A 24122-nucleotide genomic window follows, 5' to 3' on the forward strand; every position below is an offset into this window, starting at 1 on the left:
TGAAGGCCTGAACTTACATTTGGTGTGGAATATTTTAGTTTTTTGCCTGGTTTTTGTAATTCTGTTTCCCAGAATATTTGAATAGCCAAGACATCCTGTCATGACCATATTAAGTAAAATAACAACAATAAGTAAGTGAGACAAATACTAAATTATTTTAACTATATAGAAACAGCCAGATGTTTTTATGAATCTTAAAAATTTTTCTACACTGTTAAGATAAAAAATTCTCGGATGGACATGAGATAAGTGAGATGTTTTGTTCCTTTCATTCTTGTTTATAGTGAGATCTGGAACTCAATTTGTGTATTTTAGCATATGGGAGATAGCTGGCTCTCTTAGGAAATAAAGTATCTTTATTTAAATTTGTTTTCACATGTATAAGCATAAAAATATGTTTGTTATGAAAGTATACTACGATGAGATGAATCAACACTTTTAGTAGTGTTAAAGTAAATCAGTTTACTTTGATGCCAGACTCTTTAATCCTAAATTATTTTTCTTTATATATTTAGCTGGTCAGCAGGGATTATCAGTTGCTTTTGATCTGGCAACACATCGTGGCTATGATTCAGACAACCCTCGAGTTCGTGGTGATGTTGGAATGGCTGGAGTTGCTATTGACACTGTGGAAGATACCAAAATTCTTTTTGATGGAATTCCTTTAGAAAATATGTCAGTTTCCATGACCATGAATGGAGCAGTTATTCCAGTTCTTGCAGCTTTTATAGTAACTGGAGAAGAGCAAGGTGTACCTAAAGAGAAGCTTACTGGCACAATCCAAAATGATATACTAAAGGAGTTTATGGTCAGAAATACTTATATTTTTCCTCCAGAACCATCCATGAGAATTATCGCTGACATCTTCCAATATACAGCACAGGTATCCTTTGTGGTTATTGTAGGATTTACTGTAGTACTTTGAATGTAGGAATTTTTATAACATACTATAATCTAATTTGAATTTGGTAACTGAGTCTGAGATAGTTGTAAATATAAAGTCAGGGTGTGGGTTTTTTTTTTTTTGTGTGTGTGTGTTGTTCGTTTTTACCTTTTGGTCTTTCATGTACTCATTTTATGGTCATTACCTGTAGGAATCTGGGCACTAGACATTTATTATATTTTCTTTATTGTTAAAATTTTTATTGTCTGATAATTGTTAGAATCAAGGAGGGCTCATAATTTATACTTCTTTGTTTCTCTCCAGAATTCAGATTCAGTTGTGAATAAGACACTGGTGTCAGACAGATGGCGATCAAAATATCAGCTTTATTTCTGCTAAAAACTGGATTACAAGATATCTCCTATATCTGCAACCAAAATGAAGTCCCTAATATTTCATTCCTTAATTTAGTTAATCTTCCCCAATCAGGGTGGTGGGAAAAGAAGGTTCTTATAGTGTTCCTATATTAGCAGCAGTCCCTCTGCAGGAAAATACAAAGCTTCTTCATTTTCCTGAGTATTTCATGTATTTTTGCCCGCATCATTCACACTTTGCATCTTGCTGACAGTGTTCTCCTTCTCTTTATGTACCTTAAAGTTAGACCATTATTTCATAGCAAAGGGCATATCTTTCCTCCACCATGAGACCTTTTTAATCTCGTTCATCTCTTGTAATTGATGTTATCTCAGAACTCTTACAAGCATCGCCTACTCTCCTCATTTGATGTTTAGCTTTTACACTTTAGAATTTTATTTCTTTTTATAAACTCCATCTGCCCACATGAATTGTATAGAATTGTACATTTTTGTCACCTTTTTTCAATTTCAAGAACATATGCACGGGAAGATTGCATTTAGCTGTATATAACACACACACACACACACACACACACACAGAAATGAGTAGCAGTAGCTTCGACTAAATAGAAGCCAATTCTCTTTCACTTAAAAGAAGCTGCAAGGTAGGCTGGCAGGGGCTTGGTTGTGTGGACGCTCCACAGTCATCAGGGTTCCAGGCTCCTTTCATCCTTCTTCTCCTCTAGTGTGTGGGCTTTTGGTTATGGAAGTAGGTGGGCCAGGTGTGTTTGTAGGGGGAGAAGGACCCAACTTCTCTGATTATAGGTGAACTTCCCGAAGGAATAAACTAAACTTCCGCTTGTATCTCAATGACACCCACAGTAGTGAGAGGAGATTGGAAATGTAGTCCTTGCACATTGGCACTCTGAATTTATGGTTCAGATATTGTAGGAGAGTGGAGAATGGTTATTGAAGTAGAGAGTAGGAACTGTGTTGTTACGTACTTGGGTGTTTCACCTTGTAAAAGATCCTATTGTCATCTACAAGTTCAAAATTGCTTTATATAATCCTACATATAAGTGATAAAAGTGCCAGTGTCAGATATTGATCAAATAATGTTATATTGAAGTACTTTGTAAACTGTAAACTTTTATATTATTTCTTTTAAAAAATTTTTAATTGTGGCAAAATATGCATAACATAAAATTTACTTTCTTAATCATTTTTAAGTGTACAGTTCAGTGGCATTAAGTACATTGACATTGTTGTGCAACCATCACTACCATCCATCTCCAGAACGCTTTTTATCTTGCAAAACTGAAAATTTGTACCTATTAAATAATAACTTTCCATTTTCCCCTCCCTCCAGCCCCCAGCAACCACCATTCTACTTTCTGTCTCTGTGAATTTGACAACTGTAGGTACCTCCTATAGGTGGAATCCTACAGTACTTGTCTATTTGTGACTGGCTTATTTCAGCTAGCATAATGTCCTCAAGGTTCATTGATGTTGTAGCATGTGTCAGAATTTCCTTCCTTTTTAAGGCTGAATAATATTCCAGTATTCTAGTATTTCTATTCTTAAAGAAATTCTGCTACTAATCTCCTCAGTAGAGAAGTACCTGTTGGCTTCCTTGCTTCTTATTTGTAAACTTCAAATATACTCAACTGATCTCTCAGTTTCATGTAATTCAATCCTCTTACTGCTTTTGTGATGAAAGATTTTTCAAAAGTTCTTGGTTAGTTATAAAAAAAATACTCGCAAATATAAAATACAGATAATCCATATCATATGCAAACAACAAATAATGTTTTTTTGAATGCTTCCTATATACTGGCATAATACTAACTGATTTAGCTGAATCATTTCTTTTAATCGTACAATAGCTCCATGAGGAAGGTACAATTATTATATCTATTTTATACTTTAGGAAACCAAGGAGTCACAAGGCTGAGAAATTTGCCTATAGTTTCATGGCTAGTTAAGTGACACAGCTAGAATTTGAAGACTCTAACTCCACCGCCCATATTTTTAACCACTGTATTGAGTTTCTGTGATTTAGTTTTTATTATTTTATGTTTAGTTAAATCTTGGGAAGGATGATAATTTTTTTTGGCTCTGGAGGATATGTATGTTACATACCCTACCTAACATGAAATTTTAGGGGAATAATGGAAATGCCATTTACTTAGTGATTGTGGTAGAAAGAACCTGTCTGAGATATGCTCAGTGTTAGTTAGATGTTACAGTAAATCAAACTGAAACCTTCGATTTGTAAGCCATTCATTTTATCCTGTTTGTTTCAGTATATAGTACTAAGGATTGAGTCATTTTCCTTTTTTTCCTCTCTGTGTTTCTTTTCATGTTCAATGACTTAATTCAAAGAAGATAATTAATAACTAGTAAATAATAATTAAATTTATACATCTTCACAGATTAGCCCAAAGTTATGAGGTCTTAGGACCTCTTATAAGGTTGAAGTCATTTCTTTGGAACTAAAGATGTCTTCAATCAGTTCTCAGGCCAACGGTAACATTCCTAATCTCAGCCAGCTAATTTTAAAGTTTAAACTTTTGGTGCTAAAGGATGGTTTGTGCACATTCTTTTCCGCTAGAAAAGCAAGGCAGGTACAGTCCTTACGATGGTTCATTGAATCAGCCATTTAAATTGGAAAATGAATTAACTGTAACAAAGTAAGCATTAAATATTTTCAGTTAATATTATGAATTACTTAGTATATCTGAGTTGAACATCATTTTAAAATAATGTTGTCTTTTAGAAAACAGTTTTAATAGAACCTTTCATATTTTTATTCACTGTTGTGTTTTTTATCATTTTATATAGCACATGCCAAAATTTAATTCAATTTCAATTAGTGGATACCATATGCAGGAAGCAGGGGCTGATGCCATTCTGGAACTGGCCTATACTATAGCAGATGGATTGGAGTACTGTAGAACTGGGCTCCAAGCTGGCCTGACAATTGATGAATTTGCACCACGGTGAGTAAATTAAACTCAGATATCGCAACATTAAGAAAATTCATAGGACCATTTTATGAGTGTAGAGGAAAATGTATTGTTAAAATAAATTTGTATATATAAATGTCATACTGGATTTTCTTATCTTTTATCTGAGTGGTAATGGGAGAATAAACCAATACTGTTTATAATTAAAAATCAGAATTAAGTTTGACCATACTTCTGGGTAAATTAGAGGAATCTTGTCTTCTGCTATTCATAGAACACAATTGTTAAAATAATATTAAAATGTAAACATAATGTTTTAGACAGATTTGCTTTTATGCTTTTAATTTTTCCATTTTAAAATACAGAAGTTATCTATTACATTTTATTTTTTTTCTGTTGCACTTATGTAATATAAATGTTTTGGAATACATAGTGCTATTAAGACATTTTTGTTTCATAATAGCGTTTTCAGAAAGTCATATGAAAAATATGGAAAGCTTAAATGAAGTTTATGAAATGTTTAAATTTGGGGGTCACAGATCAGTTGGATGAGCAATCACTTGCTAAGCTTTGCTCTGGGCCAAGCACTGGCTCATATGCTGGGAATACAACAGGTGAAAAACATGGCTTCTAAGTTTAGAGTCTGGGAAATACTCCTCATACCAGGGGCTGTTGCATACTTATTACAACAGCAGTTCTCAAAGTGTCGTCTCAGGACTCCTTGGAATCACTGTAACGCTTTCTGAGGTCTTAGAGGTCAAAACTGTTTTCATGATTATATTAAGATTTTATTTGCCTTTTTCGCTTTCATTCTCTTAAGAGTGTACAGTGTTTTTTCCGGATATGTGATGTTGCAACAGATTGAATGCAGAAGCAGTATGAGACTCCAGCTATCTTTCCTTAAGCCGCACATTAAAGAGGTTTGCAAAAATGTAAAACAATGACTCTTTTATTATAATTTTTTTATTTTAGGAAAGTGTCATTTTTTTCATAAACATGTACTTATGTTAACATGTTGCAGATATGTTATTTCTAAATCAATATATAAAATATTGATAGAGATTATTCAAATAAAGAAATGTTCTTTGGGATCTTTAGTAATTTTTAGAGTGAAAAGGGATCCTGAGACAAAAATATTTGAGAACTGCTGTGTTAAGAACTTCTTCCAAATGTATATCAAGAATTTTTATTAATTTCTTTACTTTCACATTGTTTCATATAAGGGATCACAATCTTTGTGCCTTTAGATGCAGGCAAGTAACTCTAAATGTGTACAGGATATAAGATAAAAGGGAGTAGTGGGTTTGGAACAATTGGAAAAGTATATGCCTAGACCAAATACATGGTCGTTCTTTTAAACTTTCTGGCTATCCAAATAAAGCATGTTTGTGGTTTTATTCCTTTGTAGACGACCTCGCCTTTGTTTATTGTTGGAAATTTTTTATTTTTTTAAGAAAGTGAATCATTTTTTAATTGAGGACATAAGAGGAGCTTCTTTCCTAAAGAAAACCAATTGTAAAGTGAATAATTTTTACCTGAAGCAAATTTCTTCTGTAGGCATGGAACTGTACTTTTATATTTTAGGTTTAAAGTTACTGAAGTATATATGCCTTGGTTTTAATTCAAATTAAGTTGTTTGAAGTTAAATTCTGGACATTTTTTGTTTTTTGTTATGTGATACAATTAGTTTTATTTTCCATTTTATATTGTTAAGTATAATCAAATTCTGGATTTAACATTACTATTTTAGGTTGTCTTTCTTCTGGGGAATTGGGATGAACTTCTATATGGAAATAGCAAAAATGAGAGCTGGGAGAAGACTCTGGGCTCACTTAATAGAGAAAATGTTTCAGCCTAAAAACTCTAAATCTCTTCTTCTGAGAGCACATTGTCAGACATCAGGATGGTCACTTACCGAGCAGGTATGTATATAGTTTAAAGTGGGGAATTTTAATGAGGTCATATGTTTTCTTCTAAGCAACATGGCACAGTCAGGAAATAGATTTAAGAACCGATCTGCTAATATTTGAAAATCATAATTATTCTGAAGTGTGGTGCGCACTTACGTTTGTTTTTACACATAATAAATGCATAGACTTGGCTCCCTCTAGTGGTTAAGAATATAAAATCATTTAAATCTTAGCTTACATGTAGTGCTGTTTTACTCTTTTAAAAGTAAAAAAATATGTGATGAGGAAGAAGTACAAATCATAATATAATTAATATTGTCTTAAATATAATTAATATTGTCTTAAATAATTCTGAGTTAAAATTCTTAAACTGCCTAATTAAAATTTGGTTTTATGCTTTTGTACTTATGTTTTTTATTATAGTTGTGTATTTAAATAAGCATGCATGTAAGCAGACCATTTAAAAACTATTACTTGGGTAATTTATTTTAATTTAATTTCATTCTCTTAAAAATTGTGTGGTGGTGATCTTTTTTTACGTGTATTTTTTTTACATATTAAATTTTTTTGATACATTTAAAAATAATTTATACCTTTAAAGTTACATTGCTTTTAGACATTTAAAAGTGAATATAAACTAATATACTCCGTAGTAAGTATAACTTCATGTCCTTATAAATAGAAAAATATAGATTTCAGGGTTGGAAGAAGCATTAATAATCATTTTTGTCTTAACCTCCTCAAGAGCTAAGGAAATTAAAGTTCAGAAAGGTCCAATGACTTTTCTAAATCACAATTAGAAATCAGAACCAAGGATTTTTATCTTACAGCCCCTGTTCATTTGTTCTATTAATCATTTATTAATAAATCATTTATGGAGTACCTGTCTTGTCCACATCTTTGTGTTAGATACTGTGAGGTATACAAAATAATTAGGAGATAGTGAATTATGAAATGAGGGATGTTATAATCTAAGTAGACAATGTACTCATTCATGTTACCCTTATAGAAGATTATTTAGACAATATGAATGTAAGCACAACAAATATTTAATATTTCAGGGGATTATAGGAGGCAGTATTTTTTTTTTTAAAGATTTTTTTATTTTTTTCCTTTTTCTCCCCAAAGCCCCCCAGTACATAGTTGTATATTCTTCGTTGTGCGTCCTTCTAGTTGTGGCATGTGGGATGCTGCCTCAGGGTGGTTTGATGAGCCGTGCCATGTCCGCACCCAGGATTCGAACCAACGAAACACTGGGCCACCTGCAGCGGGGCGCCCGAACTTAACCACTCAGCCATGGGGCCAGCCCCAGGAGGCAGTATTTTAGTGCCTAAGCACAGATTAGATACTTTGACTCTTAATTCTAAGTCTGGCTCATTTACTAATTTGTCTAAATTTCTTTGATATTCTGAAGCCTACGGTAGACATTGGCCAAGAAAGTATGCAGCAACCGCTGCTTAATCGTATTGTCTTTTACAGTTGTATGTCAACTGTTGCCTTGTTTTGTTTTTTGTTTTTCACTAAATGTTTTAGGATCCTTACAATAACATTATTCGTACCACAGTAGAAGCAATGGCAGCAGTGTTTGGAGGGACTCAGTCTTTGCACACAAATTCTTTTGATGAAGCCTTGGGTTTGCCAACTGTGAAAAGTGCTCGAATTGCCAGGAACACACAAATCATCATTCAAGAAGAATCTGGGATTCCCAAAGTGGCTGATCCTTGGGGAGGTTCATATATGATGGAATCTCTCACAAATGATGTCTATGATGCTGCCCTGAAGGTCAGTTTCTCCTCTTTGAAACTTTGCTTTCAAGATTTACAGGTTTATAAAGATTTATAGGTGTTTTGATTTATAAATCAAATCATTTATAGATTTGTATCAAGATTTATAAAATGTTTGAGAGAAAAAGGGAATTTTAGATTTGGCTTTATAGTATTCAAAACTGAAACAATTTAAAAACGCATTTGTATAAAAGTATTTTATTCAAAGGGCTAAAAAGACAACTAGTATTGAAAGGCTTATAACAAAAAAGCAACAGTCCTTTGTCCTCCACTTGTTTTTTTCCTGCTTCCTTGAGTCAGCTACATCTTTTTTATGTGTTTTTATCTCCATATTTTAGAATTACACGTATTTACTATTTGTTCTAATTCCATTAATTTTAGACATACTTTATTGCTTTGTTAGTCTGGTAGTTTAGTATTTTAGCTGATTCTTAGCCCTTCTTTCTCTTGTCCCATACTACCAATATGATTATATCTCAATATAAATCCTTCCTGAAGTCCTCTTATGTTCTCAATTGATTTAGACTGGTTCCCTAGACCCCTGCTGTCTTTTGACTTCCCTTTGCCAGTGTTTTGGGAATTCTTTTCACCACTGCTCTTTTGAATCTGTATCCTGAATCCTGTGTCAATCTCTGTTGATTTGTCCCTTGTTATTAAAGTACATCTCATAGGAACCTCCTAAAAATGGTGCATGGGAGGTGAATTATTTGAAACTTTTGATGTTTGAAAATGTCTTTATTCTACTTTCCTATTTGATTGATAGTCTGATTAGATGTGAAATTATTTTCATTTGGGAGTTTTTAAGCAAATTGGTAATCATTGATCTATTTTTTATTCTATTTCCAATATTTCTGTTCAGAAGTCTGATGCCATTCTCACTCAGGATCTTTCTTTCTGAAAATTTCAGGATCTGTATTTTTATTTTTGTGTTGATATGCCTTGGTGGGTGTATATTGTACTGGACCTTTGGTGATCATTTTTCATCTGGCCCTTTTTTCGTATTCTCATAGCTCTGGGAATTGTCTTGTATTATTTCTTTGATAATTTCCTCTCTGCCATTTTTCTGTGGTTTCTCTTTCTAGAACTCCTAGTTATCATGTAGGGACCTCCTTAAATGATGCTCTGTTATTCTTGTCTGTTCTATAATGTATCTTTGAGTTTTTGTTCTATTTTCTTGGAGAGTTGTCAACTTTATCTTTCTACTTAAATACTAAAATTCATATGTCATATCTTTAATTTCTAAGAGCTCATTTGTGTTTTTTAATTTTCCCTCTTGTATGTCACACTCCTTTGTTTCATTAATGCAGAATCTCTTTGTGTTTTTCTGAGGATGTTAGTTATTTTTTTTGAAGTTTTCTGTCACATCTTGTATTGCCTCTGTTTCCTCTGTGTGCCTTTTGTCTTTAGTTTTATCATTCAGCTTGCAGGTTTTTATTTCAGTAAGACGTCTTACCCTTGCCTCTCTCTGTCATTACCTCTAGTTCATTTTCTGCAGACAGTAAACTTTCGTACTCCTGACAGAATGGAAGATGGGTGGTTGCAAATTGTTAAGTACTCACCCTCTTTTTAGCTTCCTATCTTACCCTTGGTTTCTGTTGAATCCAATACAGATTCTTCTTTCTTGAATTATTCAAGGGAAAGCAAGTTTGACCTTGTTTCTTTCTGCTAAGTCATGTACCATTCCATCAACCATTTTCCACCATCTCATTTGTATGTGAGGCTGTGATTCAAGGTTAAGATGTTTCCTGGTGTCAATAAAGACGGAGTTATAACATTACTCTTCTGCTCAAATCAAAAGTAAAATTGCATTTTGAAATATACTTTTTAAACTTTTTAAATAGTTTCCTTATATAAACATGAAAACTTTATTTATGTAACTAAAAATGAAGCTTAGAGAATTGATGTTATCTTTTGTTTTCCCCCAAGACTTGAGTGAGAGGTTTTATGTTTTCCAAAATATACTTGTTTGTTTTACTGTTGTCTTTCCAAGTAACTTTAAACCCAAATTTTTTTCTTGTTTTTTTAGTTGAGATGTAATTGATATATAACATTGTATTAGTTTTAGGTGTATAACATAATGATTTGATATATGTGTGTATTGTGAAATGATTACCAAAATAAGTTTAGTTAATGTCCATCACCACACAGTTAAAATTTTGTGTGTGTGTGTGATGAGAACTTTTAAGACTTACTTTCTTAGCAAGTTTCAAATATACAATACAGTACTGTTAACTCTGCAGAATTTGTAGTTAACATACTTGATGTTAACTTAATTCTTTTTTTATGAATCATTAAATTTACCACTGACATAGTTTATAATTTTATTAATATCAGTAATTATGTAACATAACAAATTTGTATAGTTTATAAAAATATTTTTACATTCTCTTCTAGTTTTATTAATCTGTTTATGTTTTAGCTCATTAATGAAATTGAAGAAATGGGTGGAATGGCCAAAGCTGTAGCAGAGGGAATACCTAAACTTCGAATTGAAGAATGTGCTGCCCGAAGACAAGCTAGAATAGATTCTGGTAAGATAAAGTGAAAAAGTTCATATGTGAAATTCAGTATTTAAAAAGAAATATTAATTTGCATTTGAAGACAACAGATACAGTTAATAAAACAAAAATAATGAAAAAATGAAACTTGGGTAAAATGTTTCTCATCTATATCCATCTGTCTGTCTCTCTATCTGTCTGTCTCTGGGTTTGTAGTTTTGCATGCATGCATGTACATGGCAGGCATATGTACAAACTCTTTGTGGAAGTATGCCCACTGTGTACATGTACTTGTGTGTGGGTGGGTGTCGCCAACATTTTGAAGATGACATTATTATTGGTCATTGTGCTCTGCATGGGAGTATTCATTCATTCATTCAGTCAGTCAACACTTTTTTAGTCTTTAATATTTGAGACACACTGTGCTATGTCTGGGGCATACAACTGTGAACAAGACAGGCATGATCTCTGCACCCATAGAGCTTACATTGTAGTAAGAGAGAGAAAGAAAATGAACAAATAAATAAACAAAATAGTTACAGATTGTGGTAAGTTCTATGAAGGAAATTAGAAGGATATAATTTCCTTCTGGGGCGGGGGTGGCAGGAGGTCTTTAGATAGAGTGATAATCTGGTAGTCTGAGTCAAAATATATTCTTTATCGTGTTAAAAAAGTGTCTTTGTAGTTTTGATTTATCACTTAGAGATTCTAAAAGTATTTTTTTGTTTAAAAGCGATTGGCTGTAAGAGAATTCAAGAAAATATTAGAAAAGCTGTTGGATGTTAATCCTCTGCTTTATAAATCTTAGATGGTAGCTGCTATTAACTGTTTTAATTTTGAGTGTTAGAAGAGGGCTTCTCAGAAATTCTGGGAAAGCATATAGTTTGGGAGAGTGATAAAAGTCTTCCCTTACAGAGATTCTGATATATATCTGTTCCTTCCACTCCCACTCCCATTTCATATTGGGATTTGCTGTTCTATATTGAAGTTCATTAAGAGTTAAGAATATTACTTAAAAATATTAAAACTTATAGGGAAAATACCTGATGATCAGAGCATTACCATTACGCAATTATTTTTGAAGATAATCTACATATTATTTTCCTCTGGGAAATTAATAGGTTCCGAAGTAATTGTTGGAGTAAATAAGTACCAGTTGGAAAAAGAAGAATCTGTGGATGTTCTGGCAATTGATAATACCTCAGTGCGTAACAAGCAGATTGAAAAACTTAAGAAGGTAATAATAGCTATCATTTTTTGAGTGCTTTCTGTGTTCTGGGTACTGGCTAAGCCCTTACATTGTCTTGCTTAATTCTTGCAACAACCTTATGAAGGGGGTATTATTTTCCAATATTTTACAGATAAGGAAACTAAAGATAAGAGAGATTGAAAAACTTGCCCGAGGTAAATAATTAAACAGCCAAGACTCAAATCTAGGTCTGTTGACATTAAAAGCTCATGTTTTAAATCATGATATCTGCCTCTGTGAAATGTATTAAAAACCACACCATAATAATAATACCTCCCATAATTTACAGACTAAAACTAAGGCTTAGGTGATTATATAATTCACTCAAAGTTAAAAACAAAATAAAGTTCAGAGTCAGTATTTGAACGTAGAACTTCTGAATGTAATTTATTTCCACTTGACTATGGTTCTTGAAAATACTGTAAAAGAATCATTTGCTTTCTCTTTATTTTTTAATTCAAATGTATTTTGTAGTGTTTTAGTAAGTAACAGTTTATAATGAACTATATTTATTTTGATTGAAACTAGCGTACTGTCTTTCTATTTTATTTCCAGATGATCCAAAGAATATGAAATACTAGAATAGATAAAACATATTCTTACTGTTGTAACCTGTATATTTCTATTGAATGAAGCTACCATAGTCTCTGAATCTCTGGCTTTTGTAATTACCACTATTTCCAAGGCAGGAAACTTGAAATTTTTCAATGGTTCTTTTCTGTTCACTTTCACTGTGATTGTTTAAAATATGACTTTTTTCTCTCTCAGTTCAAATGTTCTTTAAGAATCTAATAGACTGTCCAGTTAGATTGAATGTGTAACTATCGTCTTCTGTTTTTTTTTTTCTCCCATTAGAGTTAATGGCAGATGTTTAATGATGTTATTTCCTCTTTCACCCTCAACCGGGAGATAACGACTCTTCTCTCACATTTTGTCATTTTTTGAAAGGCCCTATTTAAGACGTAGCATTTTATTTTTAGTGATCACAATATCTCAGTGTTTAACATTTGGAAAACTCCTTTTCTCTCTTTTATACTTTAGGTTCTTATTAACTCTATATCCTCACAGCTTGAGGGGTTCCATTTACTATAAATGATGATAAACCTTCTTTGGGGCAAGAGAGAAATTCATTAATGATAACGGAGTTAGGTTTTTCCTTGCCCTTAATACAAATTTTCTGTCCCACCTCTGCTTATAGATACTATATGATTTTAGTGGCAACTTGAGGAGTGTCATATTTTCGACTCTTTTACAGTTGGTGAAGACTTTGTAAAAAATTGGATTTTAGGTAACTTTGTTTGGGCAGGATGTTAGTGGAGAAGAGTAGAGCTAGGATCTGAGGAAAGAAGTTTTTGACTATGCTTTTCATTGTCTTTCTCTAGCACAATATTTCTCATTGTCTTTGTCTCTCTCTCGGATTATTTTTAAATAGAAAAAATGGCAATATACATACGTATTATTACATATATTTAGTTAGCTAAAGGAAACTTAAATTATAACTAAAACATTCTCTAAGTTCTAATCTATTATTTTTTTCTTCCTTGTCGCTATTTGTCTTTATTGTACCTTCAAAATTCTCCATATTCAAGATCCATTTATTTTCAACATCTTGCTACATTAGAAATCCTAAGGAGCATGTTACTACTTGGGAGGGTCAGCACTATTACTTATTATTGCCCTGCTTGTTTTTGATTTATCAGGGTTACACAGAATTTAATATTGTTTTAGAAAGTCCTTAAGTGTTTGTTGAATGAGTGAATGAATAAATTAAATATATATCAGACCTAGGATACGTATTATTCTTTTCTTTTTTTTCTTTTATTTTTGAGGTTAGGATTATGGAACAATTTCCATATGATGTATACCAGAATCTAATCTCCTGATCTCTGTTTTATTCTCTATTCATGTAAGTTGTCCCTTTTCTTGACCTTTTCCATTAGGTCAAATCCAGCAGGGATCAAGCTTTGGCTGAACGGTGTCTTGCTGCACTGACTGAATGTGCAGCCAGTGGAGATGGGAATATTCTGGCTCTTGCAGTGGATGCCACTCGTGCAAGGTAGGGATATGTAAGTTTGCAGATTTCCAAATACTAAAAGTTGACCAATTTAGCTTTTCAGAGTGTACTTAAATGAAAAGTTGATCTTGTAAACCATGTGAGCCCAAAACAAAATATTGGAAACCAAAATAAAATTAATTCTTATTTTTCTTAAACATCTGTGCATGTAAAACATTCATATATTTTGAATGGAGTGTATTAATACTTGTGTATTTCCCTGTGGCTCAGGACCCTTGACTCTATTGTAATGAATCCATTTCACTGATTTGTGGGTTTTAGTTTGATGTACTTTCAAGTCTAGGGAGACATGATTATATTGGATACTGAGCAAACCTGCCCTTTGTCCAGAGGTGGACAATATCTCTGCCTTCAATTCACTACACAGACATCTTTGAAAAGTTAGTCCAAAATAAAGGGCAATCAGTGCTTTGCCTCAAAGGACACACAGAAAAGCAAGTGATCCATGGAAACTTTTCCCAGTATATGATAATGTCACTAAATAAATTATTTTTGCTTTTCTTATTTATTGCCTAATATAATGAACTTTTTAAAACATGTTTTAAGTGCTTAAGGGGTAGACTAAGTAGTATGTGGGTTAGTTTTTTTTCAGTTTTAATTTCTTAAAAAAAAATGACATGAGTTCTCTGCTTAAAATACCCCAAGGGTCTCCTTTTCCTTTTAAATTAAAACTTAATCCTACCATGGCCTGCAAGACTGTGCTGAATGTGACTCTTGCCTACCTCTCCGACCTCATCCTGCTCCCTGGATTAGGCTGTGTCCCCAGTGTCCTCCTTTGTATTTTTAGAACACAAAGCATGTTTTCCTTCCTCTCAGCCTTTGCGTTTAGTGTTTCCTTTATCAAACACTCTTCCCCCTTATGTTCCCTTGGGTTTCTCCTCCTCATCATTTAGATCTTAGTTCAAAAGTTATATCTTGATATCTCCGATATCTGTAAAGTAGCTTTTCTAGGCAGCCCATTCCATTTTGCCTATTTTAGTGTCTTCATAGTACTTATTACCGTATGAAATTATCTTATTAATTTTTTTGTTTGCTTGTGTACTCTCTGTGTCCCCTGACCAGATGATGAGCCCTGTAAGAGCAGGTACTTTTTTTTTCAGTCTGATTTATCACTGTAGCTCTGCTGCCTACCCGTGCCTGACCTGTATCAGGTGCTCACTAGATGTTGAATGAATTAATAAACAAATGGCTGGAATATGCTAAAAGATTTACTTTTTATCAAAAAGTGTCAGTCAGAATCTTGTTCTTTGCCCATTCATATTAAGTGGTGAGTTATTCAGTAACCTATAGACATTTGTCTATTTATAGTTTTTTGATTAACAAATGTTGAAAAGAGATTGCTGTGTTTAAAGGCATCCAGAATCATCTTTTCATAAGTGTTCTGAAGAAACATGCCTTCATGAATGTAATAAAAAACATTTAGATTTTTAGCAGCCTATTTTTTACTTAGGTAAAGCAGATGTCTAATTGTGTTGAATATTAAGGTGAATAAATATTTTTATCTCAAATAATGATGTTAACAGAACCTCCATTTAATATTTTAGATGTACAGTTGGGGAAATCACAGATGCCTTGAAAAAGGTATTTGGTGAACATAAAGCGAGTGATCGTATGGTGAGTGGAGCCTATCGCCAGGAATTTGGAGAAAGTAAAGAGATATCATCTGCTATCAAGAGGTAATATGTGAGACTTTTAAACCAGAATGTCATCTTTTCTGTTAACACAATCCTCATAAATCTACTGGGGGCTTGATTTTCTCACATACCACTTGGAAAATATTTGATTGACTTTCCTGTTAGTCTATAGTTTTACGAAAATAAGATTATGAACTTTTACCATAGTCCCCTGTAGGAGTTTCTCACTTCAAACAAGTGTTTGTTTAACTAACACCGGTATTGCTTCATATCCTCCAGCTAGGTACATTTCAATCTCTTTACTACCGTACACTTTCATATTTTCTTAAGTTTATTTACATTGTTTAATTGCTCAAGTAATTGTGAAATCTTAATTTCCTATTTGAAAGTAAATATTTGGTTGCCATCTATGCATAAATTAAAATCAGTCTTCACTGCACTGACACTGAATAACACTGTCAAGTATGATTTGGAAATATAAATTAATATAAATTGATCCTGCTTCTCAAGTATAGAAGGTAACTTCCTGATGATTTGTTTTCTCAACTCTTGTAATAAATTTCCCACTAAGAATTTTATGTCACTCCTTATAAATGAGAGAAATATCAAAACAGCTAAGGTGAAAGTTATCAAAATGGAACATTTTTTTTCTTTTAACAAAAATGAATGTGCCTTTTCATGTAGGGTGTAAATTTATTAGTTAATTTATTGATTAGTTATTTTATTGAGTAAGCAAGTACTTTGGTTATACATCACTATAAGACACCACATTGCAGTCAGCTGGGGGAGTTCACTCTTGTGAAGGGTAGGTGAGATATGGATAGTTCAGAACAGCTGGTGAGTCACATATGTGTATAAATAACTCTGAAAGGCACCTGTTAGTTTATATTGAAATATTTCTGCACATTGTACTCTGGAGACTGGCTTAAGAAAGTGAAAAGTTGTCATATTCTCATCTTGCTTCACTGTGATGTTCTCAGTGTTAGGGGCTTGCAGGTTTTGCCCTCTTTCAAATTTTCCTCTAAGAGGGAGATAGTAAACATATTCACACTTTAATGGAGTTCTCAAAGTAAAATAGAGATATTAACAAAGTATGAGTAAACAGATTAGGTGTTTTTAAATAAACTTGAAAGATTTGCTGTGAATATAGTTTTTATATTTTACTTTTGGACAATTAATATAACTTACTGTATTTAAAAATGTTCCTTAGGGTTCATAAATTCATGGAACGTGAAGGTCGCAGACCTCGTCTTCTTGTGGCAAAAATGGGACAAGATGGACATGACAGAGGAGCAAAAGTTATTGCTACAGGATTTGCTGATCTTGGTTTTGATGTGGACATAGGTCCTCTTTTTCAGGTACTGAAAATTGTTAGGGGAAATTTCAAAAGTATGTCATAAATTACTTACATTTAGGAAAAATAGTAAAAAGATGATAGAACAATTTGATGTTTTAAAATTTGTAAAAGAAGAACATGAATTCAACAAATTCCCTAATTTATTTTTGAATGCATATAATCCAATTAATTATGATAGAAATAAGAATTAAATATAACTCATGTTAATACTTGTTACTCAGATTTTGTAAAACTCAATGTCAGTTCTGAACTAAAACTTTTATTAGGCTTCTGAAACTGAAGTTTACTTTCAAAGATCTTACTGTAGTATTTATTTGAGAGTTGACTAACATTTTATGGGAAAGATAGCCTACATTGGGTTGATGGAAAATGTTTTGAAAGGGAAATCAAGCATCAGAGTAAGCTCAATTCGTAATTAGATTTTCTGTTTTTTTGCTCTCTAGTAGCATTTTATTTAATCGCAGAATATTGACCCAGCAGGAAAATAATTTGTTGGAAGTAAATGAAGCTGAAATTCACTATAGAGTGATAAAACATTAACCATTTACCGCAAAAAAATCTTTAGCTGAGGAGTACATTGTAATAACTTATGTTAAAAGCTTTATCCACTACATGTTTATTGATCGTCTACCACATGCTAGGTTCTGAGTTGAATAAGATACAGTTTCTGTCTTCAGGGAAGGTTACAGGCCCCAACACAGAGAAATTTACTTACCAGTAATCATAGCAGAGTAATAATTACTGTAATTAAGTTTGGACAAGGAACTTGTCCCAGTATCCTAGGAACTTATGTTTGAGCTGTGCCTTTCAGAAGCCTGGTGAACATGGCAGGGAAGGGCATGCTAAGAGGAAGGGTTGGCATGAGCAGAGGTGCAGAGATATAGAAGACATGATGCCTTCAGGTAACTGCAAGAGGTTCGGTGAGATCCAAATACAGTGCTTGGGATGGTGTGTAGATTAAGATGAATAGCCTTATATTCCATTCTAAGGAGTTTGAACTTCATTCCAAAGGGGTTTGGGTAGAGTGACACAATCAAATTTATACTTTAGGAAGCTCACTTTCTAGTAAAATCGCTTTCTGAAGTGGGTTCAGAGGAGCTGCGACTAGATGCAAGGAGTCCAGTTAAGATGTTCAGTAATTTGAGTGAGAAACAATGAAGGCCTTAAACAAGGCAGTATCAGGATCTTACCCGAAACAAAAAGTTAGCTAGGATTTTGGAGAAAAATTCGTGAAGGGGCTATTTTTACAGATAGGCAGGCAGGCTTAAGAGAACCAATTTGTGCAACATTCAGATGAAGATGTCTATACATGTCTGGAGCACTGGAGAGAGCTTGAATTATAGACAAGGTTTTGATACTTATCAGTATATAAATGGTACTTAAAACCAAGAAAATGGATGTAATTTCTCATGAAGAGTATATGCAGCAAGGTGAGAACCTGAACATTAAAAGGAAATAGAGGAGAAGGAAGCAGCAAAGGAGTGAAAGGAAATGGGATGAGTAGTGGGATAAAAACTAAGGAGAAGAAGAGTTTCAAGAAGGAAGTACTATTATTACATACTGCGGATAGGTCAACTGAGATGAAGACTAGAGTAGTCATTGTATTTTCACTAGTAAAGAAGTAAACTTCCTGAAGAGGCCTAGCCTTTGTAGAGTCTCCCATGAGTTTTCCCTTTTTGAATTTTTAAATATTATTCTAGAGAATCTAGTGGAAATTGTTACTGTAAAGAGTTAGCCCAGACTTCTAGAGATATGTCCTTGAGCTGTGTTGGTAGGTAAATTCATAAATGTGTTTAGAGTCTTATGTATTTAAGGTAGGTTTTGTTAAGAATCTCAAATAGATTTTGGATTAAATAAATATATATTTAAATTGCTTTCATTCCTCCTTTAATTTGAATACTTTCCCATTTTATTTTTTTACTTATGTTCTACTACCCTTTTACTTTAGTTTTTTGTTTAAGTAGTGATCGAATATAATGCATTTCCAATTTTTAGTAGTTAGCGTTTGGGAAATATTTTTTCATAAAATGAGAGTAATTTTTAAAAAACTCTTGTCAGCTATTGGCAGCTAAAGAATTTTTCAAAGAACTGAAAGTTTATTTCCTCATTACATCCCATCTATAAAAATATAATTTGCCTTTGGTATCACCAACTCTGTTAACATAATACTGTGTCATTTAAAAAAAGACTTATCTGTGGCTGAAAGTACAATTCTGCAGTTCCCTGATGACTGATTTAATCAAAATTAGATCTGAAGTTTTAAATTTTCAACATTTAATAATGTAAAATACAGTTTCATTTATATAAGCATAAAGCATGGAACTGAATTGTTTAAATAGAATTTTAATCTAATAAATTTCGGTAACATGGATGGTATGAACGACAAATCCTACTTAAATTAATTACCTTTCTTACCTTTAAGAAATCAATAGCAAGAGGGCCCGCCCCAGTGGCCTAGTGGTTAAGTTCAGTGTGCTCTGTTTTGGCTGCCTGGGTTTGGTTCCAGGGTGCCAGACCTACACTGCTCTGTTAGTGGCCATGCCATGCTGGTGACCCACATACTAAAAAATAGAGAAAGATTGGCATGGATGTTAGCTCAGCAAAAAAAAAAAAAAAAAAAGAAATCATTAGCAAGAATGTGCATGTTTTCTTCCAAGGTTTCAATTTTATTTGTTGATATTTTTCACAGACTCAAGGTTTTACCTATATGCTGTATGACTTACCCAGAGATCCTCTTGAGTGTGGCTCCATTATCAAGAGTGTAGAATCTTTTTGTTTCCACATTAAATTATGAGCCTAAAATCTTACAAAACTCAGAAAATTCACAGATTTTAATAATTTTTTTATGCTTATAATTGTGCAGTGATTTCTGAGGTGGCCTCATCCTTCCCAAATTTCTCAATTTACATTATAATTGTTACAGTTGGAAACTTGTAGGCATCTTTTATATGGAATGATGTAAATACACATAAAGTATCAAAGCAATGTCACAGACTCATTGCAGAGAATGGATGTGATCTTGGGTAACTCAGTTCATGAAATTGTCCTTTCTGATTCTGTATCCCAAACTGGCTGAGTCCAGTTAACAAATGAGAAACACACCCTCCTTGGCATCATCCCTTCTCTTGTTTATGTACTTGTCTGGGTGCTGTAGCCCCCTAACTAATTTCTAGAGTTCTCACAATGTTATTTTGGTCCATATATTGCTGTTAATTCACTGTCTCTGTGGGAAAATAAGGTCTTGGAGCTTCCTAGTCCGCCATCTTGTTAGCATCACTCTTTGTCATTCTATTTTAAAACTGAAAGTTTACTTTTTCACATTGCATTTTATGTTTAGTCTTTTACTTCTTCATAGATACTATAACATGTTGCCTTTTATTGCATAACCACTCAAATCTTGATAAGAAGACAACTGATGTATTTTTAAAAAATTACAATGAAGAGATAATATAGTTTGCTATATTTCTTCTTTATCTTGAAGATTCTTTGGGGAACTATATTTTGATGTAACTTAAATCTAATTGATAAATTCTCATGCTAGAAGCAAATATAGTGCTGTTTATTGCATCAGTTGGATAAGTTGGTGTTTATGGTTTGAGAATAATAAAATATGAAGTTATTTTCCCTTCAATATTTTTAATGAGGAAAATCTTGGAATGTTGATTAAGTAGATAAGATGTTTAAAACACTTTTTGGAATACATGATAATTTGTCTCTTTCCTTTCTAATTGTTCAGACTCCCCGTGAAGTGGCCCAGCAGGCTGTGGATGCAGATGTGCATGCCGTGGGTGTGAGCACACTTGCTGCTGGTCATAAAACCCTGGTTCCTGAGCTCATCAAAGAACTCAGCTCCCTTGGACGGCCAGATATTCTTGTCATGTGTGGAGGGGTGATACCACCACAGGTATTTTTCATCTCCTATATTTTTCTAGTTCAGTAATGGGAATCCTGAGTAACAATAGCTTATATGTAGTTCTTTAATTTACTGTACACTTTTACTAAAGATAAATTTGTTGTAGATTTTGAGCCCAGTTATTTCCTGGTGATTTTACTAAGTAAATTCTATAAAGTCCAAAAGTGGGCAATGTTGTTTTCTATTCAAGCTATATGTAATTCATTATGTATAGTTTAAACACTTTACAAAGCTTCTATGAGGGAATTACCTCCTGGCAAACTAGTAACCTAGATAGGGATCTACTTTCTTCATATTCAATAAGCAGTGATAGAGAAGGAACAGGATAAAAGTGATAAAATTTCACAGCTGGACTAGAGAAGAATGGTAAACACACAGTGCCTATATCAACTCCTTGCCAGAGAGACAGTGAGCACTCCTTGTCGTGCTAGTCCTTTAGTTAGCACTTGACAGCACTTGGCTTCTGTTGTATCTACCTTGTCCATATCTTTCATGTTTTGTCTCTAAATGTTGCCCTGACTCAGAGTTGTATCAGTTACATGGACCCATAAAACTGCTTTTTTTATTAAGGCTAATCTGATTGAGGTATAGTTTTCTTAGAGCCAAAAATATCCTAAATTGAATTTTAGGATGGACATAAATGTACATAAATGGAATTAGCCTGTCTTGAAAATTATTGGCTGAATGGGGAAGAGGTGGATTCTTGAACAAAAATGTAAATCCTCTTAGGGAAGGAGAAATGGAGGCTAGGTAATAATCAATGTTGTCAGTGAATTTATGAATGGAGTGAGGGGACACCGTCTGCATATTACTGTACCTATCAGTTGAAATAATTAGTTATAATATAAATTGGGCCTAGTTCCAATCCAACTTTGAATTATATCAAGTTTTCTTTTTTTACTGAGAATGGAAAAAATATTGAGTTAGAAGAACTATAGAGGAGATTGCTCTAAGTAAATGATTTATAGATGTTACACAGGCCTAACCACTACAGCAGGAGTGTCTCAGCGAAATGTGATCTTGTGCCCAGTCTACAAGTTTTTTCCTCCATTACAACTCAGGATATAAAATAATGATGTTATGTAGTAGTTATAAATGAGAAAATACATATGTATGAGGTTGTGAGATTCATAATGTGGGGCTAGCAAGTAAACCATATATTATTTATTCTTTCTAACAACACATTATTTAAGGTGATATAGTCAAGACAACTGCTTTTGTTAACCTACTTGCCTATTATTTTCATAAATATAGTTTACTATTCGGGAATATAAAGGGCTTTTATTCTTTTATTGCTGTCTATCTATGGAACACTTCTATCTATATTGCAGTTTTAGAGTCTATAATATCTAAGCTCTTGGGCATGATATTAAAATTTAAGAACCAAAATAATTAAGCAGCAGAAAATATTGGAATTAAAATATGAGTTGAGAAAAAGCACAGGCCTATTATATAAGTGAGCTGACATTTTCAAGAAATGTATTTCACACAAGTTGTAGTAACCCTCTGGATATTTGAATTACTTAGAACATCTGTAGGTGTTTTCCATACTTTTCCCCCCATAAGTTTAAAGATTAAGGATCATTTTCTATAATGGCACACTTGTGTGTTAATATGGGTATCCTTTATAATATAATTATAACAGTCAACACCCATGTATTTTTCTCATAATTTGTTTGCAGTAAATATATAACATGTTGCTATTATTCAGCTGAAGGTCACTTAGACTTTAAATTAGAAAGCACTAATACGTGATAGTTAAACAGATTTAGCCACCGCCATTATGAAGCTTACAGTTTCTGCAGCCCGCTTAAATAAATATGGTCTGTTCTTGCCAGTGTGTGTTACTACCGTCGGGATCTTCTAACCCTCTTAATAGCAATGGCTTCCAAGTATTTTAGGCAAGGTTAGCAGCCTCGAGGTCTACTTCCATCATGAAGCAGCCAATCTGGTATGCTTGGCTCAGCTCAGTGGAGGATATTTTATAATAATAACTTTTTATTTGGAAATAATTTCAAACTAATAGATAAGGTACAAAAATGAAAATAGTACAAAGAACACTTGTATACCCTTTACTCACTTCACTTATTTCTGACATTACATCCCCTCACTAAAGTACATTTTACAAGGCTTATGTAAAGCTTAGGTAAGTCAAGAGCCCTTTCTTCAGTTGCAGCATTTCACAGTCCCCTCTCAGTTGAGTCCTCCATTCCTAATCTGTAACTCAGAGTCAGAACAAATGGTACACAGCATTATTAGGAAAGATAGACGGAGATAACCTATCAATTTGACCATCTCCATTTTGACGATAATTGTTATTACACATTTCATCAAATTTTCTTATGAACTCTTAAATCTATAGCACCTGCCCAAGAACAGTGGCACATTTTGAGCACCTTTATGTGTCAAACGCTTAGGATATAAAGATTAGATGTGATCTCTGCCCTTAGAAGTTCACAGACTAGAAGGAGAAAAGTTCAATAAGATGTGTTAAATGCCATTGCAGAATTACAGTATTACAAGAATATTACAAGGAAATAATAGAGACAGAAAAGAAGTAGATGGGGGATAATTAGCATGATCATATAATTTATCATACAAATGTGATCACTTTTGAGAATGAAAATGGGTGCTATTAAAAAGGGTGCTGCAAAAAACAAACAATCTGATTAAAAAATGGACAGAGGATCTCAATAGACATTTTCCAAAGAAGACATTCAGATGGCTAACAGGCACATGAAAAGATGCTCAGCATCACTAATCATCAGGGAAATGCAAATCAAAACCACAATGCGGTATCACTTCATGCCTGTTAGAATGGCTATTATCAAAAAGACAAGAAATAATAGCTGTTGGCTAGAATATAGAGAAAAGGGAATCCTTGTACACTGTTGGTGGGAATGTAAATTTGTACAGCCATTATGGAAAACAGTATGGAGTTTCCTCAAAAAATTAAAAAATAGAACTGCCATATGATCCAGCAATTCCACTTCTGTGTATTTATTCAAAGAAAATGAAAACGCTAACTTGTAAAGATATTGCACTTCCATCTTCACTGCAGCATTATTTACAATAGCCAAGACTTGGAAACAACCTAAGTGTCCATCGATGGATGAATGGATAAAGAAAATGTGATATATATTTTTGAATAATAAAATAGTATTCAACCATAAACATGAGTGAAATCTTGCCATTTGCGACAACATGGATGGATCTTGAGGGTATTAAGCTAAGTGAAATAAGTCAGACAGAGAAACGCAAAAATACTTTATGATCTCATTTACATGTGGAAGAATAGATTGATGGTTGCTAGAGGTAGGGGGTGGGGTATGGATGAAACAGGTGAAGAGAGTCAAAGGTATAAACTTCCAATTATAAAATAAATAAGTCATGGACGTGTAATGTCCAGCATAGTGACTATAGTTAATAATACTGTATTGCATATTTAAAAGTTACTAAGAAAGCATATCTTAAAAGTTCTCAAAAGACACACAG

The 24122-nt window shown here is 33.2% G+C and overlaps 1 protein-coding gene across 2 annotated transcripts in view; it reads left to right on the forward strand.

Annotated features, from left to right (window-relative positions):
- The window catches only part of MMUT (methylmalonyl-CoA mutase), a 30925-nt gene that overhangs the window by 5549 nt on the left and 1254 nt on the right, over window positions 1-24122 (forward strand). For both annotated transcript variants that reach the window (XM_014834667.3, XM_014834669.3), the window contains exons 3-12: window positions 516-883; window positions 4084-4241; window positions 5959-6130; window positions 7652-7900; window positions 10322-10433; window positions 11522-11637; window positions 13590-13705; window positions 15268-15399; window positions 16568-16715; window positions 20451-20618. In XM_014834667.3, coding sequence (XP_014690153.1) covers window positions 516-883; window positions 4084-4241; window positions 5959-6130; window positions 7652-7900; window positions 10322-10433; window positions 11522-11637; window positions 13590-13705; window positions 15268-15399; window positions 16568-16715; window positions 20451-20618 — 1739 coding nt within the window. The remainder of the gene's footprint in view (window positions 1-515; window positions 884-4083; window positions 4242-5958; window positions 6131-7651; window positions 7901-10321; window positions 10434-11521; window positions 11638-13589; window positions 13706-15267; window positions 15400-16567; window positions 16716-20450; window positions 20619-24122) is intronic.

The sequence above is a fragment of the Equus asinus genome, chromosome 8 (genome assembly GCF_041296235.1).
Source record: "Equus asinus isolate D_3611 breed Donkey chromosome 8, EquAss-T2T_v2, whole genome shotgun sequence".
Taxonomy (NCBI): Eukaryota; Metazoa; Chordata; class Mammalia; order Perissodactyla; family Equidae; genus Equus; species Equus asinus.